The 17,018-nt window shown below is 58.4% G+C and overlaps 1 protein-coding gene across 2 annotated transcripts; it reads left to right on the top strand.

Moving 5' to 3' along the window:
- The first annotated feature begins 620 nt into the window (after positions 1-620).
- ATP13A1 (ATPase 13A1) lies at positions 621-16,110 on the top strand. Of its 2 annotated transcripts, XM_034658140.1 has the most exons (26): positions 626-1,303; positions 3,217-3,306; positions 3,418-3,608; positions 5,088-5,160; positions 5,379-5,534; positions 5,682-5,751; positions 5,829-5,935; positions 6,476-6,605; positions 6,740-6,795; positions 7,363-7,489; positions 7,567-7,704; positions 7,785-7,905; positions 8,255-8,412; positions 8,820-8,995; positions 9,066-9,176; positions 10,187-10,312; positions 11,125-11,233; positions 12,221-12,420; positions 12,502-12,598; positions 13,596-13,756; positions 13,829-13,943; positions 14,037-14,233; positions 15,001-15,143; positions 15,362-15,473; positions 15,559-15,702; positions 15,788-16,110. In XM_034658140.1, the coding sequence occupies exons 1-26, from the start codon at positions 902-904 to the stop codon at positions 15,896-15,898; spliced, it is 3,621 nt and encodes a 1,206-aa protein (XP_034514031.1). In that variant the 5' UTR covers positions 626-901; the 3' UTR covers positions 15,899-16,110. The 2 variants fall into 2 exon arrangements, 1 of the variants encoding a protein (XP_034514031.1); XR_004624655.1 differs by lacking the exons at positions 15,362-15,473; positions 15,559-15,702; positions 15,788-16,110 and having other exon boundaries at positions 621-1,303; positions 14,057-14,233; positions 15,001-15,137.
- Positions 16,111-17,018: the final 908 nt, after the last annotated feature.

The raw sequence follows: 17,018 nt of genomic DNA, 5'->3' as shown, positions 1-17,018 counted from the left end.
AATATGCAACAATTAACCTACAAAATATAAACATCCGATAAAGAGTTTAAAAAGTTCAAATTGCTATATCAGGACAAAGAAACTTTTATAAAAGTGTGTTTATACTTTTTTGCAAACAATGTTTTCTATTAGTAGTACTACTAAATACTAGTAATTGCCACTGTTGATTCCTATTTTGGTTTTGTTCAAACAATAGCATTTACGTAACAGGAAAGTAAATATTACAGAATATATGTAATTTCAAATAAACACCCATTTTCCATATTTTTATGTTAAAATAATAACTTTGTGTGTGTGTAATCATTATTACGCGACCGCTCTTCTCAGCTGTGGCTGTATCCTCTGTTGGCTCTGTAAGCCTGTCAGCGCCAGCCCGGCCCAGGACCCCGAAGGAGGGGCCTCTCCCGCGGGGAAACCAACCCAAGACCCCTGCCACTAACAAGTCCCGCCCTCATGACAAACTCCTCCCCTTCGGCCTATCCAGGCCTCGCCCCCAGAACCCCAGAGCTTCTGTAATCGGCCCCGCCTCCGCGCGTCCAGGCTCCGCCCCTGATGATCCAAACTGGCCATTGCCCGGTTAGTCCTGTACAAGGGCTCCCCTCTTCCGGTTCAGGTGTCACAGTGGCACCCAGCCCGCCTCGTCTCGTCTTTTCCGGTCTCAGTCCGGCGTGGCAGGGCGGGTAGGCAGGTTTAGCGCGTTCAAGACTCTGTCATGGCCGCGCCCTGCCTCCCCTTCCGGCTTCATCCTGTCATGGCGGCGCCCTGGGTAAAAACCTAACTCCTACACTGTCGGGCTCTTCCTATCCTCCGGCTGCCATGGCGGCGTCCGGGGTTCACCGGAAGTTAAACTTCGGAAGTGAGGCGGTGCCTCTGCCCGGAAGCGAGCGCGGCGCTGGGAAAGATGGCGGCGGCGGCGGCAGCGGCGGTGGGCAACGCGGTGCCTTGCGGGGCCCGGCCTTGCGGGGCCCGGCCCGGCGGGCAGCCCCAGCCCGGGCCGCAGCCGCGCACCCTCCTCGCCGCTGGTCCGGCGCTCATAGCGAGCGGCGACGAGCTGGTCGCAGCTGTGTGGCCGTACCGACGGCTGGCGCTGCTGCGGCGCCTCACGGTTCTGCCGTTCGCGGGCCTGCTCTACCCGGCCTGGCTGGGCGCCGCGGCCGCCGGCTGCTGGGGCTGGGGCAGCAGCTGGGTGCAGATCCCCGAAGCCGCGCTGCTCGTGCTCGCCACCATCTGCCTCGCGCACGCGCTCACCGTCCTCTCGGGACATTGGTCCGTGCACGCGCACTGCGCGCTCACCTGCACCCCGGTAAGTCCGCGGGCACGAGCCCGACCCTCGGCTTGGTCGGGCCTTGCGGCGGGACACAGTCACGACATTCGTGTCTGTCCCCACCCAAACCCGGGCCTCCCGTTTGCTGGGCCTGAGTCCCCAACGGTGCCTTCTGGGTGGCTAAATCCTGGCCCCGCTACTGACTTGCTGTGCGACCCTGGCGCAGGTTCCTTCCCCCTTCCTTGGAATCCCTCCCTGGTGTGGTCATTTAGATTCGATAAGGTAATACCTATAAAAAGCTCAGCGTAGGCTGCGGCATAGTCGCTCTTTGATTTGGCTTGTTAATGCTAGCTACCATTCTAGCGAGTACTAGGTTGTTTCTCTTAGAGGTGGTCTATCCTCCTCCTGTCTCGTATCTTGTTTTTCGAAGTGTGAGGCTAGACTGGGGGGTGAGTTTTCCTATCTGTGAAGCTTGGTTTGAGAACTCTTTTGTCCAGTGCTTAGAGTCCCTTGCATAACTAGGACCAAAATTAGGTTGAAATGCACTTTGATCGTAGCATTTAAGAAGAGCAGGAGCAATTTGTGAGCAAATGACAACTGCTTGGAGTCTCTTTATGTCAGCCTCCAAGAGGATCTCTATTGGAATACAACAGTCCGGTAGCATTTCTGACTCTTAACCCCCAAGATATGGATAGGGAGAGCCGCCCTGGGTCAGCAGTTATTGTTGGTGACTGCACGACTGCCCTCTGGGCCTGCCTCAGATGACACTGACATGTTTGGAGCCATGGGCACAGATTTCCCGCCAGCCTCCCCTTTGATCCCAGGAGTGTTTCAGAAAGAAGAGGGAAAGGGAACAGCATGCAGGGCTGCAGAAAGAGACAGAAGCCTCCTGTCTTTGACTCCAAATGTGAACTGAGTCCTCTTTCTCTTCTGAGAGAATGGTTCTTCCAACAAGCCTTATCCCAAGGGAAGGGCTCAAAGTTACGGGTAGCTTCAGGTCAGTGCAATGAAAGACTCCAATGAGGGACCAAAAAATGCAGGGAAGTTGGAGGGAGCGTGNGGGCCCCCCCCCCCCCCCCGCCAAACTTCCAAGTGCCTTTTGGCCTACAGCTGAAAAGCATGAGTGTTAACTTCCTCTCCAGGGATGGAGGAGGAGGAGCTAAATGACCGCAGGGTGAAGATGGGCAGATCTGGGTTTGCATCAGAGATCTCAGACAGGGGTGCTTCTCTTTCGGTTTCACTTTCCCCTTGTGTAAAATGAGAACCGTAACACCCACTCTTCGTGCCCCTGTGAGAAGAAACTGAAAAAACTGCAAAGTGCTTGGCATAGCGGTGGCCCCACGTAGCACTTCACACTTTTTTGCCCACAGTGTTACCAGACCTCGTTGAGTCTTTGTCATTATTTTCTGCCTGCCCAGAGGCCCATGGACTCCCCAGGGGGAAGGGTCAGGGGAGGTCTCATAAGAAGGTGACATTTGCACATAGGCCTGAAGCTGACTGTGTGACCACGTGTTCCAGGCAGAGGAAAGTGGCTCCTGCCGAGGTCCTTGGCTGAGGCAAGGACGAGCCTGGAGCCTCATTGTCCGTCGTCCCTTCAGGACACAAAATGAATAGTTCAGGGAGGGGACACAGAGCAGCAGCAGGCCAGTGGGCTGTGACAAGGCTTGGCCCACGTGGTTTGAGGGTGCAGGTCGTGCAGGGGACATTCTTCCTGTTTGAGTTCAGCAGGGCCCCAGGCATTGGGTGCTGTCCATCACTCCGCTTTTATGATACAAGACCAGAAGTGTGGTGAGGTGGTGTCTTTGTCTCAGTGACAGCCTGGGGACTAGACAGGCCAGCACCCGGAGCCCGGAGCTGCTTTGCTTGCAACCTCCCCGGGGCAGGGTGGGGGGTGGGGAGGCTGTGGAGCTGCAGATTAAGAAGGGCTCGACAGCAGGCTTTGCCTCTCGCAGGAATACGACGCCAGCAAAGCAACCTTCGTGAAGGTGGTGCCGACCCCCAACAATGGCTCCACTGAGCTCGTGGCCCTGCACCGGGATGAGGTAGGGACCGGCTGTTGGGCTGCTCAGCCCAGGGCTCGGGTGGGGCTCCCGGGCACTGACAGACACCCCCAGGTGTGGGCCTTCTGCCACAGACAACGCCTGCTCCCACAGGGCGAAGATGGACAAGAGGTGCTGTCTTTCGAATTCCAGAAGATCAAGTATTCCTACGACGCTCTGGAGAAGAAGCGCTTCCTCCCTGTGGCCTTTCCCGTGGGGAATGCCTTCTCATATTACCAGAGCAACAGAGGGTTCCAGGAGGACTCAGAGATCCGCGCAGCTGAGAAGAAGTTTGGGAGCAACAGGTGAGTCCCAATGTGCCCATGCATGGCAACAGGGCTGGTGGCTGCCCATGGTCACAGCGTGGACTCTTGGCAGAGCCAGTGGCTCCTTTCCGGTTTCTGCCCTGCCACGTTCCTGAGTCCTGGTGCCTAGGAAATGGGGAGATGGGGTGGAGAAGTCCACCCTTTCGACAGTACATCCCTGGTGAAGACGGCGGCCACCTTTTGAGAATTGTGCTTTAGTCTTGTCTCTCCTGGACTTGCCTGCTGACAGGGACCCTGGAGGGCCCTCTGGTGGGAGTGCATACAGCTCTTCATCAGAGCCTGGCCCGAGGCCCCAGGGAGATGACTGTTGATCCTCGTTTTGTAATTATTGTAGGATTTCTCTTTGTTTTTACATTTTTCTTTTAAGTTGTCACCATGTTCCTCGTACTCATCCCAGCACTCTGGGAAGAGGATAAAAGGAGTGGTCAGTGATTACAGTAGCTCTCCTTTGTACCAGGCATTATGGCAGACGCCTTGTACACACGTCCTCCCTTTAGTTCATGAAACCACCCGTGCCCACGCACGTCTGGGAGAGGGCAGAGCAGGGCTTCAGACCCTCTTGTTCATCCTCAGAGCCCCTGGCCCTGCCACCATGATAATCGTCCTTGACCTGAAAACCCTCAGAACTTTTAGGGAATTCTTCCCTGACCCAATTGCTTTTTAAAAATTACAGATATATCATCACAAGTAACAATCTAATAGGAAGATTTATAAGGAATTTTTACCTATTCTCCCTGCCTAAGGTCAGCCTTGGTGGTGGCCTGGGATGTCCCCATTCACACCTTCCGGGCTCATGCAAAGTCACCTGAATGATACACAATAGGGTCTGGTTGTTGTTTGTTTTTATCACAGCAGTTTCTTTTTCTCACACCCCGTATCTAGGACATGTCTCCAAGGACAGGGCCAGGGTGGCCCTAGCTGACCTGGCTGGTCCCCGGCCAGACTGGGCCACCACACACAGTGCCGCTGAACGCACCTATAGGCCCCACTCTTCAAATTCTGGGGCTTTTATTAAGGGATTTTTTGGAAAATTTCTGCTCCAGACCTCCTCTCTCCAACTCCGGGTGGGGCTCAGGCCCCAGAACACATCCCGGCTGCCGGGCCGTGTCTGTGCAGCTTCAGGCTCCCATCCCATAGTCAGGTGCTCCTTCTCTGCCTGCCTTCTTACCCAGCCTGATGACAGGTTCTGTCTTACACTAGCCCTGCTTGGGTGGGTGGCTGCCAAACAGCTTGTCTGTCGCTGGCTCAGAAGCTTTACCTGGGTTCTGCGTTGGAGGGCTGGCTGCAGTTAGCATGCTTGCCCAGTGCCTCAGGGACAAGGAGAGCCGTAGTCACGTGGAGTATCCCTTCTGGCTTCTCATTTCCCGGGGAGGCCTGCAGTGCCCTGATTGGAGGTGTCAGGGTGGGGCCTCCGAGGCCTCATACCATGAACAGGATGTGGGGTCTGGTCTCTTGTAGGGCTGAGATGGTGGTGCCTGACTTCTCGGAGTTGTTCAAAGAGAGAGCCACAGCACCCTTCTTTGTGTTCCAGGTAAAGCAGCAGCCTGGCCCCCCCACCCCCCTCCCATTCCTTGGGGGCTTTCACACCCAGAGCAGTCTCCATCTGCAGACCTGAAATTCTGTGTCCTCATGGGTCTGAGCCCACGGGCGGAACAGTCCTTGGTGTGCCTTCCCAGCCTCCACAGGTGTCTTCACGTGCTCCCGTGGATGGCCGGGCGGGGGTGTGGACACACAGGCTGTGTCCTGCAGGTGTTTTGCGTGGGGCTCTGGTGTCTGGATGAGTACTGGTACTACAGTGTCTTCACGCTTTCCATGCTGGTGGCCTTCGAGGCCTCCCTGGTGCAGCAGCAGATGCGGAACATGTCAGAGATCCGGAAGATGGGCAACAAGCCCCACATGATCCAGGTGAGGCCAGTGGGGAGATGGGGGGGAGGCACCTGCCAGTCTTGGGGGGGGCGTGGAGCGGGGGGCGGGGCAAGGTCAGCTCCAGGGCTGCGCCTGCATCGTGCCCGCCGTGAGACCCAGAGCTAACTGCGCCTCACCTCCACCCAGGTCTATCGCAGCCGGAAGTGGAGGCCCATCGCCAGCGATGAGATTGTTCCCGGAGACATCGTCTCCATCGGTGAGGCACGCTTCTGGTCGTCCCAGTGGGAGCCCTTTGTCTCCGCTCCTCTGCAACGCTCCTGCCCCTTCCTGCAGGCCGCTCCCCACAGGAGAACCTCGTGCCGTGTGATGTGCTGCTGCTGCGGGGCCGCTGCATTGTGGACGAGGCCATGCTCACGGGGGAGTCGGTGCCGCAGATGAAGGTGCTGGGTGGGGAGCGGGGGTAGTACTCAGTCTACGCAGGTGTGTCACTGGCCCATCTGTGCGGGAGGGACAGGGCTGCCCAGACACGGTGGGGGGAGGGACGGGGCCCTGGCCTAGGCCGCTGCAAGAGGCACAGGAGGTGCGGCGCCTGGTGGGAGCTGCCAGATTTCCTGGTGGTCTTGCCCCCTGGATGAAGGGGAGCTGGGTGGTAATGAGAAGGAAGGAGATGAGAGAGGGCAAGATGGTCAGGGCTTGTCCAGGCCAGGGACCAGAGACATCGGACTAGGGTGGGCTGAGGGAAACCAGGAGAGCGCGAACCGTCGGTGAGGCCAGTCCCGAGATGATGAGGAGTCAACACGGCACGTGCAGGTGGAGAGAAGGCAGGCCGCTGTCCCTGGTCAGATGTGCTGCGTTAGGCGGGGAGCCCTGCGAGGCTTGGAGTGGCCCTTCCCAGCCCCAGGGCCCTGCTCTCGTGAGCCTGGGGACAGAGGAGGAGGCTGAGGTGAGAGCGCCCTCACCATCCTCTCCTTCCTTCTCAGGAGCCCATTGAAGACCTGAACCCTGACCGGGTGCTGGACCTCCAGGCCGACTCCCGGCTCCACGTCATCTTCGGGGGCACCAAGGTGGTGCAGCACATCCCCCCACAGAAGGCCACCACGGGCCTGAAGCGTAGGTGCCTTGGGGGGTCTGGGGTGTTCTGGCCCCGCCATCCCTCCCCCATGCCCCAACCACCGCATCTGCGTGGCTGAGAGGGAGTGGGGATGGACAGACACAAAAGATGCTGGTCCTGTTTGTCTCCGCAGCAGTCGACAACGGGTGTGTGGCCTACGTTCTCAGGACCGGATTCAACACATCCCAGGTATGGACCCTTGTCTGGCTCTGGGGAGGGTAGGCCCCAGGGCGGGTGACAGACAGTTGAGATGGTGGCTCTTTCAGACTCCAGAATGTCCCTGCCACAGACTTATTCGGACAGCAGGTACCAGCTTGGGGCCAGGGTGCAAACGTGAGCCCTACACCAGGCCTGCTCCCCTCCACTGAGGTTCTGGTGGGGAGCACAGACAGGAAACGGGCTGTTGCCATACATACTGGGGTCATGACCAGAGTCACACCCGTAAACTCTTCAATAAAGTGTCATAAGGGCTGCCTCGTAGAGGTGATTGGCCAGACCTCCTTCTGGAAGACTCAGTCCCCTATCTCAGCCACTTCTTTCCCTGACGCCCAATTTTTGGCCACTGGTCTCTATAGCCCTTAGCTGAGTGGCAGCCACCCACATAGCTGTGTGGTCCCCTGCGTCATGGCTGAAGGACTCACAGGTGGGCCCAGTGCAGGCACTCCCCATCAGCAGAGGGAGAATCAGGCCCTGATGCTCTCAGGTGCGGGAGGCCACGCCCCGCCAGGGAAGGTCCCTAACCCTCTGGCCCTCTAGGGCAAGCTGCTGCGCACCATCCTCTTTGGAGTCAAGAGGGTGACTGCAAACAACCTGGAGACCTTCATTTTCATCCTCTTCCTCCTGGTCTTTGCCATCGCAGCAGCTGCCTACGTGTGGATTGAAGGTATGCACTGTGGCCGCTCCCCTGGCTGTTGGGCCCCGCCCCCACGGCCCCCAGGCTGGCAGGCCCTGTCTCTGCAGGCACCAAGGACCCCAGCCGGAACCGCTACAAGCTGTTTCTGGAATGCACACTGATCCTTACCTCGGTCGTGCCCCCTGAGCTGCCCATCGAGTTGTCTCTGGCTGTCAACACCTCCCTCATCGCCTTGGCCAAGCTGTGTGAGTGCCTGGGACAGGGCTGGGGTGCTGAGTGGGCTGGGGCCTTGGAGAGCCCCTGACCCTGGCTCCCCACCTCCCAGACATGTACTGCACGGAGCCCTTCCGAATCCCATTTGCCGGCAAGGTAGAGGTGTGCTGCTTCGACAAGACGGGGACCTTGACTAGTGACAGCCTGGTCGTCCGTGGGGTGGCTGGGCTCAGGTGAGTATGGGTGGCCTGGGCCTCTTGCCCAGCAGGTGGCTCTTCGGGAGCTCAAGGGACAGACAGCATGCACTTGGAGCCCCATAGTGTACACAAAAGTCTGATCGGTGGGGGGGTTCTCCCTCACGTTCCTCAGTGTGACAGCGACATAGCAGCTCGCTCCACCCCAAGCAGCCATGTGATCCCTAGGAGTGTCCATGAGATGGGCACAGGTGTCACGAGGACCAAGACTCTGCATCTCTTTCAGCCCCTGCAGTGACTGGCACAGAGTGGGGGCTCATCCCTCATCCTGGCTAGCAATTCCCAGGGGTCCCTCCACTCCATAACCAGCTATTTCCTGTCTTTACAGAGATGGGAAGGAGGTCACTCCTGTGTCCAACATCCCCGTAGAAACGCACCGTGCTCTGGCCTCATGCCACTCCCTCATGCAGCTGGACGATGGCACTCTTGTGGGTGACCCACTCGAGAAGGCTATGCTGACGGCCGTGGACTGGACACTGACCAAAGGTGAGGGGCTGGAGCTTCGGGCCAGCTGGGATGAACTGCCAGCTCTCACACCCCTGGGCAGGCGGGCTGCACCCCTCAGAGATACCCATGTGTCCAGCTTGGGCAGGCAGGCCCACAACTCTGATGGTCCCTTAGGCGGGTGGGCACAGGCTCACCTGTGACCTGAGACAGTCCACCCCTTGGGAGTGGAACATACCCCACCCTGCCAGAAGCCACGGGCAGGGTCCTCTGGGTACAGGTCTCCCAGTTCCGACCCTTCCTGGAGCGAGGAGCCCCCCTCTCCTCCCCACACCCTGCAGGGTCTGGGTCTGGGGGTGGGGGGGAAGAGAGGGGCGGAAAGGGGAGGCGGGGGCCTGGCTGCCTCTTTGGAGCGAAGGCCCTCAGGATTCGTACTTATTTGTTTCCAGATGAGAAAGTATTCCCCCGAAGTATTAAAACTCAGGGGCTGAAAATTCACCAGCGCTTTCATTTTGCCAGTGCCCTAAAGCGAATGTCCGTGCTCGCCTCCTATGAGAAGCTAGGCTCCACTGATCTCTGCTACATCGCGGCTGTGAAGGGGGCCCCCGAAACCCTGCACTCCATGGTGAGCCAGCCCCGGCCCCGGGGGAAGGGGGGCGCGGGGCGGTTGGTGACATCCCCTGCGTTCCCTGCAGTTTGCCCAGTGCCCACCTGACTACCACCACATCCACACGGAGATTTCCCGGGAAGGAGCCCGAGTCCTGGCGCTGGGGTACAAGGAGCTGGGGCACCTCACCCACCAGCAGGTAAGGGCCCAGGCTCCCCACCTCCTGGCCCCTTGTCCATACTGCCTTCTGTTCCCTGCAGCCTCACCATGAGCAGGCACGATTTCTTCTTCCTCCTTCCGGGCCTCTACCTTGGGAGGCCCTGAGTGGCACTCAGCCCCAGGTCCCTTCTCTACTGCGTGCCCTGCCCCTTGTGGGACCCCATCCCATCCTGGCTCCTGAGGCCACTTCCTACAGAGCACAACCAGGCCCTGCCTCCATCCAGCCTCTTACGCCACACCCTTGGGGCCTTACACCTCCCAAGGGGTCAGCAGGAGGCGCCTTGGATTCCTGTCTCCAGCCTGGTTCTGTCCCTACCCTGCCCAACCATCCAGTCACCACATAGTCGTGGGGCGCCTCCAACTCCCTGTCACACCCCATGTCCTGTTGGTTATCGACTCTCGTCCCACCTCCACCATCAATACTTCTCTCTGCTTCCACCTTACCTCTCATCCAGTCCTCTTCTACCTGATGGCTGAGAAATCCTTCCAGAATGCACACCAGGTCGTGGCTCAGTGCCCTGGCCTCAGAAACAGCCTGCTCAGTGCCACTCCCTGAGCCTGTCTGCCCCATTCCCCTGCTTTCATTTCGCATGGCAGTTAGTGTTCTGATTTCTGTCACTTTCTTTATTACATATCTCTTCCAGTAGAGGGCAAACTCTGTGAGGGCAAGAGTTTGGGGTTTCTGGTATGAGGTTCACAGGGTGAGCATGAACTGAGTGAATAACAAAGGAGTTCTGTCTTTACTGTGTTGGAAGCCGAGTCACACAGGCTCATGCCCTGCTGTTGTGTACAGCAGGGAGAAAACGCCCCGTGGTGGAGGAACCATGCAGCACTGCTGAGGCCCTGTGGGTCCAGGGTGCCTAGTGTCCTCCCCACTTCTCACCTAAGCCTCAGATGTTCCTCCTGTAAGGATGTGCCTATCTCTGACCTCCCCCCAGCTCAGAAATGGAGGAGAGATGGGTCATGAAGTATCCCCGTGTCCCTACACAGGCCCGGGAGATCAAACGGGAGGCCCTGGAGTGCAACCTCAAGTTCGTCGGGTTCATCGTGGTCTCCTGCCCGCTCAAGACTGACTCGAAGGCCGTGATCCGCGAGATCCAAAATGCATCCCACCGGGTACAGATCCTGGACTCCTCCCCACTGGGCCCCAAGGGTGGGTGGATAGGTGGGTGGGTCTTGGCTCCTTCTTCCAGAGAGGGCAATATGACAGCAGAGGACAGATTCCCCCCTTCAGTGGGGCAAGGATGTCTTTCTTGGATCTTGGCTGAGCTCCATCATGGCTCTGGTGCTCACGCTGTCCCGAGTCTGAGGATGCTTTGGGACCTGGCCTATGCCCACCCTTCTCAAGTTGCTTCCTTGGCCCCCAGCGTCCCTGGGAGGTGAGGGCAGTTCCCCCACTCCACCCCGTCCTAGAGAGGAGGAGCTGGGTTGGGACAGGGGATGTGGAGGTGACTCCTGGACAGGCCACATCCATCTGTCCTGTGGTTTCTGTTTTCTAGTTTGGGACTCAGGATGCAGTTTAGGATGTGGGAGGTGAGTGAGCAGTCTCAGAGGTGGTGACATGAACAGCCCCACCTGGCCCTCAGCCATCACAGCCCGTCTTCCCATCACCAGGCTCTCAGCGAGAAAGCTGGAGCATCTGTCCCCCTCTGCCTGGGGCAGCTACCAGGCCAAGAGGGTCCACGCCAGTGACTGGTTCTGAGTCTGTGTTGCAAATAAAGGCTGTGGGTGTTCTCGGACACACATACATGTGTCGTTTGCATAAAACATCACCAGGTTGGGGTGGATTGTGGCCTCTCGAAGCCCATTCTGCGTCAGGGCCAATACCTCGTTCTGTGGCCTTCTTTAGAGGAGCCTCAGCCGCCAAGTCTCCAGGCTGGAGTTCTGCTTCAGGGCCCTGCCCCACGGAGCCTCTGTCCTCTCCTCAGGTGGTCATGATCACAGGTGACAACCCACTCACTGCCTGCCATGTGGCTCAGGAGCTGCACTTCATTGAAAAGGCACAAACACTGATCCTGCAGCCTCCCACGGAGAAAGGTGAGGTACCATGGGGCCCTAAGCTGGGGGGACCCTGAGTCCAAGAACAGCCCCTGTCTGGTGGCCCGCCGGCATTTCAGGCCTGAGCGAGCACACTCAGTGTCATCCAGTACCTGTGACAGCAGCCTGCGGAGTGCGGCCACACCTTGTCAGCACACTCGGGCCCTCAGGCCAAGGAGCTCCGTAGCCGCATGTGCCAAGGGATGGTGCCTGACTGGGGGGCCGCATGGACCGGGGTGTCACCAGGCTGCAAGTCAGAGGAGGGTGCTGGCTTCTGGAACTACGCTGTGTTCTAGAATTTCCCAGCCCCTCTCCTAGTCTGCACTGTTGGTCCCAGATCTCTGTCAGCTCTGTCTCAGCTGCAGGCACTAACTAGGCTCTTGCAGAGCCCAGGGATTGTAGGCAGGTGGCCCAGAGGTGGCTCTTGGGACTGTTGATTGGCAGGTGACGCTGCTCGAACAAAACAGCCTCAGTAGAAGCCAGGTGGAGGTTGGTCGGTTTCCCTCCTAGCCAAGACAGCCCATATGAGCCGTGTGGTGCCGGAAGGCCTCCCTCAGCCATGCTTACCGCTCAGCGTCCATGCCTGGGCCAGCCATCTAGAAAGAGGAAGTGGTTGGCAAGCAGGGTCTGGCCCAAGGAAGTGACTCAGGGCGCCCTGGCCCTGGAAGCGCAGGGTTTCAGGCAGGCCCCAGGGTCAGGGGTGCCTAGCTCCTGAAGTCAGTCTGTCTGGGTTTGAATCTGACTGTCATGAGGTCTCAGGCCAGTGGCCTAGGCTCTGGGTTCTTGAATCCTTTGTCTCAGCGGGTTCTGTGGACATCTGTGGGGTTCCTGGGGTCTAGGATGTGAGTGTGGACAGGGATTGGTGGGGATAAAGGGGTGCAGGCCAAGAACGTGCTTCAGATAGATGAGACTGGACGGCGTATGTGGGGTCCACATGAGGGGGAGTTGCTGAACCCCTCTTCCTGACCCTGGGCTCCGGCCCTGCAGGTCGACCCTGTGAGTGGCGCTCCATCGATGGCAGTGTCGTGCTGCCCCTGGCCAAGGGGTCCCCGAAGGCGCTGGCCCTGGAGCATGCGCTATGCCTCACAGGCGATGGCCTGGCCCACTTGCAGGCTGAGGACCCCCAGCAGCTGCTTCGCCTCATCCCCCACGTGCAGGTGTTCGCCCGTGTGGCCCCCAAACAGAAGGTGTGTACAGAGGAGGCAGGGGGCAGGCAGGGCCCTGGGGGCAGCACACAGCCCTCACTCAGCCCATCTCTGCACACGTAGGAGTTCGTCATCACCAGCCTGAAGGAGCTGGGCTATGTGACCCTCATGTGTGGTGACGGCACCAATGACGTGGGTGCCCTGAAGCACGCTGACGTGGGTGAGTCCTGTGAGCTGATGGACTGTTCCGTTGCTGTTCTGCCAGCATGGGCGTAGCCTTAGAGACACGTCACTGAGCGAGTTCTTTGAGGAGGCAGTGAGGGGATGGGGCAGGTGCCAGTGGGACTGGGAATCTGAGGAGCCGCAGGCCTGGAAAGGTTTCAGGTATCTGAGGAACAGTGGGGGGGGGCACCAGGGCCTCTGGGAACATGGGGAGCCAGGGAGGCTCCAGGCGGCAGACACAGCTTGGTTGGTCCAGGCCTCACGGTACTGTGTGGGGACCATGTGGGGACTGAGGGCTGAAGCCAGAGACCGGGGAGAGGGGACAAGTGGGGATGCACAAATGAAGGCTGAGGCATTTCCCAGCTGTTCGTAGCCTGGGATTTCTGTCAACAGAATACAGCCATCAGGGTGATGTTTAAAGAGCAACCTGACAGGGGACCTGGGTGGCTCAGTCGGTTAAGCATCCGACTCTTGATTGTGGCTCAGGTTGTGATCTTAGGATTGTGAGCTCAAGCCCCACATCAGGCTCCAGGCTTGGCATGGAGCCTGCCTGAGATTCACTCCCTCTGCCCGCCCTCCCCACCCTCCCCCCCAACCCCACTCACATGCGTGCTCTCGGGGGCATGCATACACTCTTTTTTCCCCTCTTAAAAAAAAAAACAAGCCGATATACTTATCACGCTTTCCCAATCTTTAACTACTTTATTAATTGACTGTTATGTTCTAGAATTATGATTCTTGGCGATACACTTTGGAAATCACTTTTGACTCATTGGGTGTTCTGTGTACTCGGGTTTTGTTTTCCAAATGTAGAAAGTAAGATAGACGCTCTCTGAGGCACTCCATGGGGAGCTGAGATGGGGAGGTTTGACTTCTGTGAGCAGACACCCCACTCCATGCTCCGCACTGGGCCTCACTCAGCACAGGGCTAACAGGCTTGGGGTGACCAGCTCCTTCTAGTTCCAGACACATGCTCACATACCTGCCCGCCCCAGGTGTGGCACTCCTGGCCAATGCCCCTGAGCGAGTTGTTGAACGGCGCCGACGGCCCCGAGACAGCCCTGTCCTGAGCAACAGCGGAGTCCGGGCCACCTCCAGGGCGGCCAAGCAAAGGTCAGGGCTCCCGCCCCCCGAGGAGCAGCTGGCCTCCCAGCGGGTGAGTCCCAGGAGGTGGAGGGTGCCGGCCCCCTTTGGTGGCCAGGTCTCACCTCTGCCATCTGCCCCACAGGACCGCCTGAGCCAGGTGCTGCGGGAGCTTGAGGATGAGAGCACGCCCATCGTGAAGCTGGGGGATGCCAGCATCGCCGCCCCTTTCACCTCCAAGCTCTCCTCCATCCAGTGCAGTGAGTCCCACCCCCGGTGCCTCCCCCTGTGTCCATCCTGATCGGCCCCCACGCCCACACCTTCCTCCCCTCCCATGCCCCCCCCCCCTACAGTCTGCCACGTGATCAAGCAGGGCCGCTGCACACTGGTGACCACGCTGCAGATGTTCAAGATCCTGGCGCTCAATGCCCTCATCCTGGCCTATAGCCAGAGTGTTCTCTACCTGGAGGGCGTCAAGTTCAGTGACTTCCAGGCCACGCTGCAGGGGCTGCTGCTGGCCGGCTGCTTCCTCTTCATCTCCCGCTCCAAGGTGGGCTGAGCCACAGGCAAAGCAGGGGCTCCCTCCCCAGCGCCGGAGTACCCTCTGCCTCTTTGGGCCGGCTAGGGTGGACTGTTAGAGGCGCCACTGCGTGTCCTCCATTCGTCTTCACAGCATCCCTCAGGGTGGGAACTGTCATCCCCGTGTTACAGTTGGGGATCAGGGGCAGGGCAGGTGCATGCCGAGGCTCCCCAGAGTGGCACAACTCGGGCCCTAGCACTGTCCACCAGCTGGGGTCTCAGGTGGGCTACACAGATCCCACAGGCAAGGATAGGACCGATGGGGAAATTATTTTCAAGACCATTCAGCATTCAGTGCCATGAAAAATACAAAGTGGGTCACAGGCTACAGGGGACAGCCTCGGGATCATTCAGGGGAGCCTGTGTGATGCATAAAGAACAAAGGAAACTTCCAGGAAGTACGCAGAAAGGCCATACATAGATGCGCTTGGGCTGTTGCAAGGAGCACCCGGTGGCTGAAGGATGTGGGAGGTGGGTTGTGTCAACCATGAGCACCCACTGAGTCCCAGGGAGGGCTTTGGTTTGTTCTAGAACAAGGGGAAAGGGGTGGATCTTAAGCACCCTGTGGCTGCTATGTGGAGTGTAGGCCTTGAGTGTGGGGGAACGAGCAGGACTCTGGTGCAAACTCATAACCTCCAGGACTTGGTGACTGCTCTCTACACGAGTCCTGCTGGGAGGCGGGGGGGTGGGTAGGCCCAGGGTGAGCCTGGACCCCGACTTCCCACTCCGCCACTACAGCCCCTCAAGACCCTCTCCCGAGAGCGGCCCCTGCCCAACATCTTCAACCTGTACACTGTGCTCACGGTCGTGCTCCAGTTCTGTGTGCACTTCCTGAGTCTCGTCTACCTGTACAGCGAGGCCCAGGCCCGGAGCCCCGAGAAGTGAGTGCTGGGCCAGCCTGGGGCTTGGGGTGGGCGCTTGGCGGGGCGCTTCTAGGGGAGGCAGTGGCTCTGCGGTGGAGGGTGCGGGAGGATGTGCACACAGACATTGCACTGGGGTAACCAAGGCCCAACCGGTGGGGTCGGCCAGGCAGAGCCCTGGCTCTCTGCAAGGATGGTGGGAGTCAGAGAGTGCCCCTGTTCCCTATGTGTCGCTGCAGGCAGGAGCAGTTTGTGGACCTGTACAAGGAGTTTGAGCCGAGCCTGGTCAACAGCACCGTGTACATCATGGCTATGGCCATGCAGATGGCTACCTTTGCCATCAACTACAAAGTGAGGCCTAGCCCCTGCCTGAGTTCACCCGGCCCGCTCTCTTGGCCCCTACAGCACATGACAGGCCATCCATCTGTCCCCACAGGGCCCACCATTCATGGAGAGCCTGCCAGAGAACAGGCCCCTAGTGTGGAGCCTGGCTGTGTCACTCCTGGCCATCGTGGGCCTGCTCCTTGGCTCCTCACCTGACTTCAACAGTCAGTTTGGCCTCGTGGACATCCCCGTGGAGGTAAGTGGCTCTGTGGGTGTGGCCCCAGGACTCAGCCTGGGCCCTTCTGCAGGCACCCAGCTCACCAGTGCTCCTTGCCCCGCAGTTCAAGCTGGTCATCGCCCAGGTCCTGCTCCTGGACTTCTGCCTGGCGCTCCTGGCCGACCGTGTCCTGCAGTTCTTCCTGGGGACCCCGAAGCTGAAAGTGCCTTCCTGAGATGGCAGTGCTGGCACCTGTTGTTCATGTTGGTGCCGCCAGGCGGGAGTCCCAAGTGGGAACACTGCCCCCCCGTGGCGAGGCGGGCTTGGCCTTCCCACCGGGACTGAGCTGCGCTGGGACTGCCCCACAGCCACCTGAGGGCCTGGGTGGCAGAACCAGCCCTGGGCCGGCCCCTTTGGTAAATAAAGCCGCATCCACCATTTTAAGAAGCCCCGCCTCCACCTCTGTCTGCACCACTGAAGGGGTCGTGGCAGGGCTGCGTGGTCACTGAGCAGGGTCCTGGCATCCTCCCCAGAAATCGTGAGGTTATTAATGACATATTCAGCGCTTAGATGGGCTGAGCTTCAACCCCAGAGAGTTGTGCATATTTCATAATTTGACAAGCACCTCCCTATTTCTGTGGTCTCTCAGCTTCATGTTCTGGTCTCTTAGGTATTGGTGGAAAGTTTTATTTTTTATTTTTGTTTATTTATTTTTTTAAAGATTTTATTTATTTATTTGACAGAGACGGCAAGAGAGGGAACACAAGCAAGGGGAGTGGGAGAGGGAGAAGCAGACTTCCCTCCGAGCAGGGAGCCCGATGTGGGGTTCAATCCCAGGACCCTGGGATCACGACCTTAGCCGAAAGCAGATGCTTAACAGCTGAGCCAGCCAGGTGCCCCATGGTGGAAAGTTTTAGGATTGATGGCATTTTCTCCTCTTCAGAAATATGTGAAATAACAGCATTCCTTCCTCTCATGGTGTGTTAGATGTGAGGAAGTTAATACGAATTGTTGGAGATGCTAACGGGTCACACTCATGAGGGGCCTGTGCCGCGCAGGTGCCATTCATCGTCTCCTGTCAGCCCAGCTTTGCGGCCTCGCTCTGCCCTGGTGCTTACACTATCCTTCCTCGCAGACGACACACATTGTACCCACTGCAACTCGGGAATTGTGGAGTAGGCAGCATGAGAGCAGAGACATGGCCAGGGGAGATTTCCTGCCTTCTCAACAGCTAAGAACTTTAGAAAGCAAAGTTATAAACCTGTTTTATTTATTTAGAGAGGAAGCATGGGTGGGGGTGTAGGTGGGAGAGGGAGAAACTGGCTCCCTGCAGGGAGCCTGATGTGGAACTCAAT

Source organism: Ailuropoda melanoleuca, chromosome 4, assembly GCF_002007445.2.
Source record: "Ailuropoda melanoleuca isolate Jingjing chromosome 4, ASM200744v2, whole genome shotgun sequence".
NCBI classification, from domain to species: Eukaryota; Metazoa; Chordata; class Mammalia; order Carnivora; family Ursidae; genus Ailuropoda; species Ailuropoda melanoleuca.
The sequence above is the reverse complement of the archived record's forward strand: the minus strand, read 5'-3'. Positions and strand labels throughout refer to the sequence as shown.

What these genes read in the sequence shown, in the direction of transcription:
- ATP13A1 (XM_034658140.1), top strand. Translation starts at nt 902, where the DNA reads ATGGCGGCGGCGGCGGCAGCGGCGGTGGGCAACGCGGTGCCTTGCGGG. An exon ending in AGTCGGTGCCGCAGATGAAG is followed by an intron (nt 5,936 to 6,475) that starts GTGCTGGGTGGG and finishes CTTCCTTCTCAG; the next exon opens with GAGCCCATTGAAGACCTGAA. An exon ending in TGCCTACGTGTGGATTGAAG is followed by an intron (nt 7,490 to 7,566) that starts GTATGCACTGTG and finishes CTGTCTCTGCAG; the next exon opens with GCACCAAGGACCCCAGCCGG.